The sequence below is a fragment of the Tupaia chinensis genome, unplaced genomic scaffold, assembly GCF_000334495.1.
Source record: "Tupaia chinensis unplaced genomic scaffold, TupChi_1.0 Scaffold145820_1, whole genome shotgun sequence".
Lineage (NCBI taxonomy): Eukaryota > Metazoa > Chordata > Mammalia > Scandentia > Tupaiidae > Tupaia > Tupaia belangeri.
The window spans coordinates 5,568-16,197 of NW_006205678.1; the positions used below are offsets into that span (position 1 = coordinate 5,568).

The 10,630-nt window shown below is 39.8% G+C and overlaps 1 protein-coding gene across 1 annotated transcript in view; it reads left to right on the forward strand.

The window, feature by feature from the left end:
- LOC102471006 (complement factor H-related protein 5) overlaps window positions 1-10,630 on the forward strand; it is a 35,899-nt gene that overhangs the window by 5,513 nt on the left and 19,756 nt on the right. Inside the window, exons 3-7 of the mRNA XM_014584186.2 lie at window positions 941-1,120; window positions 1,935-2,108; window positions 4,627-4,821; window positions 5,798-5,863; window positions 9,770-9,952. Of these exons, the coding sequence (XP_014439672.1) occupies window positions 941-1,120; window positions 1,935-2,108; window positions 4,627-4,821; window positions 5,798-5,863; window positions 9,770-9,952 (798 nt within the window). The remainder of the gene's footprint in view (window positions 1-940; window positions 1,121-1,934; window positions 2,109-4,626; window positions 4,822-5,797; window positions 5,864-9,769; window positions 9,953-10,630) is intronic.

Here is a 10,630-nt window from a genome sequence, read left to right on the forward strand (position 1 = left end):
AGAATGCACCTCCATGAGGAATGGTCACGCAGCAATCCCTTCTCCTCTGTTCTCATCTTTTCAGATCTTTGGGCACGCACACATGCACCCACTGTGTTTCTCATGCCGACAGGACCAGGACTTGTTTCTCGGGGTCGGCTGTGTGGAATGCAGCTGCCTTAATGACCATGCCACCAGTTGGTCCCATTTGTACTGTATTAATTGTGCCATTGGTAATGCACTTAAAATAGTTCAGGAGTGCTTTGCTTCATGTTCTGGTTCCACAAGTACATACTCAATATAATAATTGCAGCCCATTTTTTTAATTTTTTTTTTTTAGTTTATTTATTTATACCAGAGGGGCCATAAGAAAGTGCCACCCAGGGATGGCAGGTGGAATGGTGGCTAAAAGTACTGGACTCCTACATGGCTAATAGCGGTTCCAGTCCTGGACCTGGTGGCTTCCTTTCTCAATTTTCCTCTCTCTCTCTCTCTCTCTCTCTCTAATCAAATTGGAAAAAAAATAAACAACATTAAAAAAAATAATTTTTAAAAAAGAGATAAAAAGAAAGAGCCTCCCAGTGAGGCCCTTGCCACTCTTCATCCCCTTTCTTCCATCCCTCCTTCCCACTAGGACCCCAGGCCTGCATGTCCACACACCTGTGTGTTTTAGGGTGCAGCAGCCATGGCTCTCTCCATGGTAGGTGAGGTGGGGTCCAGCTCTCTCTGCACAGACTTACCCTAGAATTCTGTCCCATGCCTACTATGTTGCAGAGTCCCACGTGAATTTAGGGAGCGTCTGAAACCTCACCTGTAGCAAGTTTTCAAGGAGGAGAATGTATCTGGTGCTCCTGTGAATGTGCATCCACACACCTCCCTCAGTTTTGCACGGCAGTTAAGCAGTTTATTTCAGTAATGATTAATTACATAGTCTTGTTAAATCATTTTACCTTTTTTTTTCTAGAAATAGAATGCAGGGTTCCAGAAATAGAACGAAACTTATTTGCTTATCCCATGAAAGAGAAATATAGAGTTGGAGATGAGCTGAAATTCTCCTGCCAAAATGGACTTACAAGAGTTGGATCGGATTTGATTCGGTGCTACCCCTTTGGATGGTTCCCTCCTGTCCCAGTATGTCAAGGTGAATGTGTAGCTGACACTTCCTGATGCAGGAATTCGAATTCTGAATATGAACCTTAAATTCATTTTTTCTGAGTGTTTCACTGCTTCTGTAATCTAATAAACCAAAAAGACATAGGCCCATGAAGGACATACAGTAGGTGGTAGATTCCTCCAATTCTCTTATTTAAGAAATCCCTGTCCAGTTGTTTCTGGAAAGGTGTTGTATATCATGCTGGGTAAAGACTCTTGACAATCTAAATGATGTATAGCAATTGAATGTATAAATACTAACAAAAACAATAGTAAATTTAAAATTTACAAAAATAACAACCAAGGATGCCATCAAGTGGTATGTTGAAATGCTGGACTCTCACTTTGCCCACTGTGGTTCAAGTCCCGAACCTGGAGGTTTGCTTTCTCCATTTCCCCTTCTCTCTCTCTCTGTTTTTCATCAAATTAAAAAGTAGTAATAACGAATGAAATTAAATTAATACATAATTCTTTTTAAAAAAAGAGCTACCAAGGACATGTAAGAAAAAAAGAGGAATAGGCGATCTATTTATTATGAAATCATTGTGAGATATGGGATCCCATATTATATGATGGCTTTGGAGGAAAAGATACTCAGAGCCCGGAAGTCACTAATACATCAACGGGAATACAGAGAAGGGAACTGAGTGATCTAGCAGCAGGGAGGAGGGCCTACTCATTGTAATGCCACTTTGTGCTCTGCTAAGGACAAATAAAGAACATTCACTTTTTAATTTTATATGTGTGATTAATTTTCATGGGTACCGATTTTTACATTATTCACACATCCCATTTCTTTTCAGAGAGCACATGTGATCCTCCCAATATTCCCAATGGGTTCTACTCACCTATGAAGAATAAATTCAGAGCTGAGGAAGAAATCACTTACCAGTGCAGTGAGGGGTATCATCCTGCCACCCCGGAAAGTAAGACGCAGTGCACGAGAAACGGCTGGGTGCCTCCTCCAAGATGTCACTGTAAGCTCTATTCGTTTCTTCACCTACTTCTTCATCCTAAAATGACTTTCTCTTAAAGGTAGAAAAATGGGGACACAGGAAAACCAAATATGCTCTTAATGTTTATGTAGAGAATTCAGAAGAATTATTGGCTCTTCAAAATAACCAACTCTAGATAACATAAAACACCACTTTTTGTGAACTAAATATTCTTATTTTTTTGTCACTCAAAATTAAATATGAATGTATATTTCTCTAATTATTGAAGTTTTTTCTAGTGTCTGAATTAAAGCATTGGGTAAAAATTTTGCCATCTAATATAGAGCATTTTAGTTGTTAATTGCATTGTAACAATTTTCCCTAAAGTGTACTTACTGAAAACAATGAACGGCCACTATCTCCCAGTTTCCATGAATCAGGAGCTGCTGTCCCCGGTGTGGGTGAGTAGCAATGAGTCACACTGTTCCCGTGTCACAGTCGGGACTTTGGCTGAGACTGAAGTATCTGAAGACCTAGGTGGGCTGGAGGATCTGCTTCCAACATTCTCTCATGTGGCTTTGTCAGAAGGTTTCAAACCTTTAGCACATGGGCCTCTCTACAGATTGATGGAGTGGTAACTAACTTTCTGAAAAAAACTAATTCCATTCTTATGTGAAAAGTACTAGAGGGCCAAGGATTGGGGTGCAGATTAAGGAACTGGATCCCGCATGGCCAGCTTAATGGTTTCCATTCCAGACCCAGCTGCTTGAGAACCACGCCGCCGGGCGCATGAGCATGCATTCCCCGAGTCCTGAGATGAATGGGGAGGAGAAGGCAGTCAATACAGCATGGCCATCCCCACGGGGGATCATTTCTCACTTTCCTTTTCTCTGTCTCTCTCCATGTCTCTCTCTGGAAAACATGCACACCCTGTCACAATAACCATAAAAAAAAAGGAATAGAAAACATCTTTCATGGACCAAACAATTGATCTCTAATATAAGTGCTCTTTAACATAAAATATTACTTATACTCTCCTTTGTTTTTTATTCCAAGTTAAATCCTGTGATGTTCCACAAATAAAACATGGAAGCCTAAATCGTTATGATGGTTACAGACCCTCCTTCCCAGTACCTCTGGAAACATCTTTTCATTATTCATGTGAAGACGGTTTTTTGACCCCCTTGGGACAACACCAAGGTTCCCTTAAGTGCACACAGGAAGGATGGTTACCCACAGTGCCGTGTCTCAGTAAGTGAACCTCTTTCCAGTTACACGGTAGTAACTCTTCCAGATGGGACAGGAGGTTATACGAGTGGTGACGGTTAACGGTGAGATCTTGTATGACAAAAAAGGGCCGAAGGGCGAGTCATATACAAAAAGAAGCTCTTGATGAAAACTGCATAAACAAAAATATAGAATTTACCAGAGTATCTACATCATTTATACATGTATTAAGTATAAAAACTACAGCTTAGTAACATTGAATATTGATTTGTCATTTTAACAAATAGTACTAGTATTAGTTTTTATTAAAATTGTATGTTTGTTGGGGGTGTTTATATACTCTCACTTAAATATTGTAAAAATAATTTTTAATTTGACTTTCTCTTAAACGTAGAAAAATGGGGACACAGGAAAACCAAACATGCTCTTAATGTTTATGTAGAGAATTCAGAAGAATTATTGGCTCTTCAAAATAACCAACTCTAGATAACATAAAACACCACTTTTTGTGAACTAACTAAATATTTTTTTTTGTCACCCAAAATTAAATATGAATGTATATTTCTCTAATTATTGAAGTTTTCCCAGTGTCTGAATTAAAACATTGGGTAAAAATTTTGCCTTCTGATATAGAGAATATTAGTTATTACGTGCATTGTAACAACTTCCCCTAAAGCATGCTTACTGAAAACAGTGAACGGCCACTATCTCCCAGTTTCCATGAGTCAGGAGCTGCTGTCCCCGGTGTGGGTGAGTAGCAATGAGTCACACTGTTCCCGTGTCACAGTCGGGACTTTGGCTGAGACTGAAGTATCTGAAGACCTAGGTGGGCTGGAGGATCTGCTTCCAACATTCTCTCATGTGGCTTTGTCAGAAGGTTTCAAACCTTTAGCACATGGGCCTCTCTACAGATTGATGGAGTGGTAACTAACTTTCTGAAAAAAACTAATTCCATTCTTATGTGAAAAGTACTAGAGGGCCAACAATTGGAGTGGAGATTTAGCAACTGATGCACAAATGGCCAGTTTAATGGTTTACGGTCCAGACCCAGCTGCTTGACAACCATGCCGGGCCCATGAGCTTGCGTGCCTCAAGTCCTGAGGGGAGGAAAAGGCAATCAATACAGCATGCCATCCCCACGGGGGGTCATTTCTCACTTTCCTTTTCTCTGTCTCTCTCCATGTCTCTCTCTGAAAAACATGCACACCCTGTCACAATAACCTTAAAAAAAAAGAATAGAAAACTTCTTTCATGGAACAAACCATTGAGCTCTAATGTAAGTGTTCTTTAACATGAAATATTACTTATACTCTCCTTTGTTTTTTATTCCAAGTTAAACCCTGTGACCGTCCACAAATAAAACATGGAAGCCTAAATCGTTATGATAGTTACAAACACTCCTTCCCAGTACCTCTGGAAACATCTTTTCCTTATTCATGTGAAGACGGTTTTTTGACCCCCTTGGGACAACGCCAGGGTTCCCTTAAGTGCACACAGGAAGGATGGTTACCCACAGTGCCGTGTCTCAGTAAGTGAACCTCTTTCCAGTTACACGGTCGTAACTTCCAGATGGGACAGGTTACACGAGTGGTGATGGTTGATGGTGAGATCTTGTATGACAAAATAGGGCCGAAGGGCGAGTCATATACAAAAAGAAGCTCTTGATGAAAACTGCATAAACAAAAATATAGAATTTACCAAAGTACTTACATCATTTCTGCATGTATTAAGTATAAAAACTACAGCTTAGTAACATTGAATATTGATTTGTCATTTTAACAAATAGTACTAGTATTAGTTTTTATTAAAATTGTATGTTTGTTGGGGGTGTTTATATACTCTCACTTAAATATTGTAAAAATAATTTTTAATTAATTATTTTGACCAAATAAATTTTTCATTTTCTCTTTCATTTATCATTTTTATGACTCTTAGGATGATGAAATTTGTACTATGTGGAAAAATGAAATTATCCATATGTCCTGGAAACATATGTACAGGATCAGTCTGTAAAAACTGACTGATATCGTGGGACCAGCAGTTAGTGTAATGGCTAAATTATTTTGACCAAATAAATTTTTCATTTTCTCTTTCATTTATCATTTTTATGACTCTTAGGATGATGAAATTTGTACTATGTGGAAAAATGAAATTATCCATATGTCCTGGAAACATATGTACAGGATCAGTCTGTAAAAACTGACTGATATCGTGGGACCAGCAGTTAGTGTAATGGCTATGTCGCTGGACTCCCATGTGGTCGACTGCGGTTCGCGCCCTGGACCCGGTGGCTTAAAACTCACGCTGGGCGCGTGTACGTGTGTGCCCAAGATCCCGAGAGGAGAATGGAGAAGAAGGGATTGCGGTGTGGCCATCCCCCCTGGGGGGTGATTTCTCACTTTCTGTCTCTATGTCTCTCTCTGTCTGTCTGGCGAGTGCACGCGCCCTATAGCAAAAACCTCTCAAAAAAAAAAAGTTGACTGCTATCTGTTACGGTCTTCCAGATCAGCAAACCGCAATTACCTGCACAGAGGACAGCTGGTCCCCTCCCCCTAAGTGTACTCCTATCAGTAAGTGAACTGCTCTCAGGTCCTTGGAGGTTCCTGAGTTTCAGAGACGCATCTATCCTGGCTGTGGCAAAATGTTTACAGCAGGTTCTTGTTTTGCCATTGGGCCTGTTTAGTTTTATTTATCTCAAGTGTGCATAAGTGGGTATGCAAATTTCTTATTAAATCAGTAGTAAAACAAATATGCCTATGAACAGACATTAAACATAAGATTGGTAAAATAATTTTAATACAATACTCATTAGTATATACTAATCACTTAATCATTCGACTCAACCTGATTATAGAATTATAGTCTAACATAGAGCATAAGTAATGTTCTATTTGGAGCAGTACTATAAAAGTGTTATGTTACTTCACAAAACACAAATAACATTTTTGCCTGTTTATTTATTTACTTATTGTCAGAAAGCACATGCACTCGCTAGAAAAAGACAAAGGGGGTGGAGGGGGAGAGCACCTCCCCATGTGGAGCATGGTCATTTTTTGATCCTTTCAAGGCTTGTTCTTAAAATGTATCAAGACTGGTTTGGGAAGCCTTTACTCTAGGACTCTTCATTCAGAATATTAATAAGGCTTTTGTTGGAATCTCTAACTAAATGAGTGTCAAAGGTATTTCACTCTGAATGTCAGACGGTTTCATGACCTCAGGTTTTAACCTTACAGTCTTCTGGCCCTGGTTCCTCCCCTGTCAGTTATTCTCTGCCCAGGCTCATGGAATTTTGCTTTGCTACAATGTGTTCATTGTCAGGCAAAGGTGTTAGATATTTGCTAAGCAGGTGTAAAGACTCCATAGCTGTTTCCTGCTTAGCTCCTTTTCTACAAAGTCTGATGACCCCTATCTATCAGATGATGCTTTTGTTGTTGTTGTTGCTTCTACTCAGTGAGATAGCCCTTTTCTGTGTGAAGTCTCCTCTCTGTGCCTTTGGAAATCTTCTCCAGGCACGAAGTCCAGAGCTCACCTCCTTTGTCCCCTTTTCTCTGTAATTACACTCAGGGGCAGCTTGTTTCCCAATGCCTGATGGAAGTTATTTTCATCAGTTTACTTCAGTCTCATTTTTCTAGCTGGAACTGTTTTCCAAGTTATTCTTACCTGGTGTTTTTCAATTTCAATAAATGTCTTTACAAACTCACCATTGACCGTTCATTTTCTCTATTATTTGTTTTTTATTTCATTTTTGCTCATATTTAATTTTTTTCAAAATTTATACATATATTGGATTTTATTTACTGTCTTCTAATTTAAAGATATTTTTATTTACTTAAAACTGTACTCATTTATTCTTTCCATGAGAGAGAGAGTGGTAGGGAGAGATAGAGACTGAGACAGACAGGGACACTGGCATCCCCAGCAGGGTCTTCACACTGAGAACCCATCTAGCCTCAGCTGGCCTGTGTCATGGAACTTCTCCCACACCTGGGGAGCTCAGGGAGGCCCCAAGATTCAAACCTTAGAACTTCTGCATGTGGGTCCAGCTTCACTCTCTAATTTCTAAAAATAGAAGCTATTATTATTTTTTATTTTTGTTTTCTAACTGTTTCATGATAACTCTCCGACTTAGCAGACTTTAGGAATATCTCATATTGTTTGGTTTCATATCCTTTCATCATAATTTCAATTCAAAATACTGTTGGGCCAGCAGATGGTGAGGAGATTCCAATGCTGGACTCCTGCATGGTCAACCATGGACCCTCTCCTAGGCTGGTGACTTGAAATCTCACTGGGCGCCTGTGCGTACTTGTCCAAGATCCTGGGATGAGAATGGAGTAAAAGGGTCTGTGGCATGGCCTTCCCCCTGGGAGGTGGTATCTCACTTTCCTCTCACTGTCTCTGTCTCTCTCAGTCAAGCACATCCACCCTAAGGCAAACACCTCTTAAAAGAAAAAATTACTATTTTTCCTTTGATTTCCTCTTTATTCATGTGAGAGAAGAGTTAAACGTAGAAGATGGAAACCAGGCCAACCCTGAGAACAAAACTCTGCAGTAAAGGAGACTGAGACAAGAGACAGAGCGAGGGAAATAGGTACCAGGTCAACCGTGTAACAAAACTTCCCAGGGGAAAAAACCCATAATGATTCTTCCCACCAAGTTTATAGCAGCTTCCCAGTCAGGCGTGCTGGACCTATGACAGATACCCCTTCATTCGTTAGCACGCTAAGAAATACAGCCCAGGGAAGAAATCTTAGATGCTAATGATACATATGACCAATGTGCAAGTAGGTTCAGCTATTGAGACCACATGCACAAGCGAGCAGACCTATGGGGACCCTCAAGACCACTCTTAAGCCCTAAAATCCAACCACTTTGATTAATAAGCATGTAAAATTCCTATAAAGGGAGAGCCCCGAAGTCACTCAATGCTGTTCCCCACAGAGCGGTCTGCTCTGCCGGTGGAGTGTGTTCCCACCTTTCTTCAATCCATTTTCTTTCCTTTGCTATTTGACTCCTGATCAGATTCTACTCTGTGGCTTAGTCTAGAACCTGAGAGATTCTCATTGCAGTTATCTGTGAACACAGCTGAATTCTGGGTAGAAATCTAGTAACTGACACCCAGTCTATCCATAACTGTTTCAAGCTAAGTAGCTCGTAATTTGTGAAATCAGCATTTTTGCCTTCTAGGTAGATGAACTGTTGGTCTTTCTCACCTTTGAGCTCCACGAACCCATATGGTTTTAAGCACACAACTATCATGTCATGTTAATATAGGATGTTAAAGTTTGTGGCAGCTAAGTTGACAAAAAGACCATCATCTGATTTAGATATCTCTACTATCTAAATACTTTCTAGGGCACCTATGAGAGCCAAACTAGTCCCAGAATTATTTATTTTTTTTAACGAATTATTTGGAACCAGCAGTTAGCGTAATGGCTATGTTGCTGGATTCCCACGTAGTCAACTGCGGTTCACGTCCTGGACCCGGTGGCTTAGAAATCACGCCGGGCGCGTGTGCGTGCGTGCCCAAGATCCCGAGAGGAGAATGGAGGAGAAGGGATTGCGGTGTGACCATCCCCCCTGGGGAGTGATTTCTCACTTTCTGTCTCTATGTCTCTCTCTGTCTGTCTGGCGAGCGCACACGCCCTATAGCAAAAAGAAAAACTCTCAAAAAAAACCCCAATTATTTTATTTAACTTTATTTATTTATTTATTTATTTATTTTAATTTGACCAGAGAGTGACAGAGTGAGAGAGAGAGAGAAAAGGAAAGGGATAAACTATGCTGCCCGGTCTGGAACTCGAACCGCAGTTGACCTTCTAGGAGTCCAGAACCTTTTCCCACCATGCCAGCTGGCCACCAGATATTTTCAAAAAGACCCAGGATAAAAAGAACATGTTTCCTACAGAAGTCTAGGATGCTGTGGTTTCCAAATCTGTTAGACCAAACAGATTTCTTTTAATTTCTTGAAGGGATTATCGAGGGCTAGTAGATGGCATAATGGATATGTCGCTGGACTCCAATGTAGTCGACTGCAGTTTGAGACTCAGAACTGATGACTTAAACTCATGTCCCGCACATGTGCATGGATGCCCAAGATCCCAGGAGGAGAATGGAAGAGAAGAGATTGCGCTGTGGTCATCCTCCCTGGGGGTGACTTCCTGCTTGCTATTTCTCTGTCTTTCCAGCGAGCGCACACACCCTATAGCCGAAATCTCCCACCCCCAAAAAGACGTGATTATCAGTGTTTCAAATCTTGCCTCTAAATAGTTACCCAAAAAATTCATAAGGAGTATTATAAAAGTATAAATTTTAGAAAGCCATAGTTTTTTTTTGACATATAAATTTTATCGATTATGATCATCTAGGTTTTCACTTACAAATGATTCATTGACATCTTTATATTTTCCCATTATTTGAGTCCTTATAAAAATGATATTGGACATATCCTTATCATTTTCTTTTTCGTATTTAAGAAATATGTTTGAAATCAGAAGTAGAACTTGAGAATGGGTTTCTGTCTGGACCCTATGAGACATACGCTGTAAATGCAGTGACACAGTATAAGTGCAAGCCAGGATACGTAACGGAAGATGGTGAAGAATCAGGAGCCATCACGTGCCTGCAAAGCGGGTGGTCGGCTCAACCCAGATGCATTAGTACGTGACTCCCTGTGCTCGTGCTCATACCTGATGGCACACATGTTCACTTTAACGTCTTTATTCCCTTGAGGAAGCTGAATCATTTGAAAAAATTAAGAAGCTTTGAAAAAATGGAAATATTATTTTTTCTTTTAAGGTTAAATACTAATATGATAAAATATCGGCCTACTTTTCTGTTTGACTTTTTTCTTTTTTTTTCTCTTTAAAGCATCTGTGATTTAGAAACTAGTTAGGATATACCAGTATAGATACACTTACTTTTAGTTAAGACTTTTATGATGGTTCCATTTACTTCTTTTTAGATCGTTCATCTTCTATATTAAAGTCTTTCCTCCTTATAAAAATAATGTTTTTGTGAAGATATCAGTTGATAGTATATATCTCAGAATAATTTAACTGTAAAAATTTATATGGCTGATAAATTACAAGTGAAGTGTATATTTAAGAAATACAGTTTTATTATTATAATCTTTTCTTTTTAAAATTTTTTCTTGGGACCAGCAGTTAGCATAATGGCTATGTCGCTGGACTCCCACGTAGTCGACCATGGTTCGAGTCCTGGACCCGGTGGCTTAAACTCATGCCGGGCGTGTGTGAGTGCGTACCCAAAATCCCAAGAGAAGAATGGAGGAGAAGGGATTGCAGCGTGGCCATCACCCCTGGGGGTGATTTCTT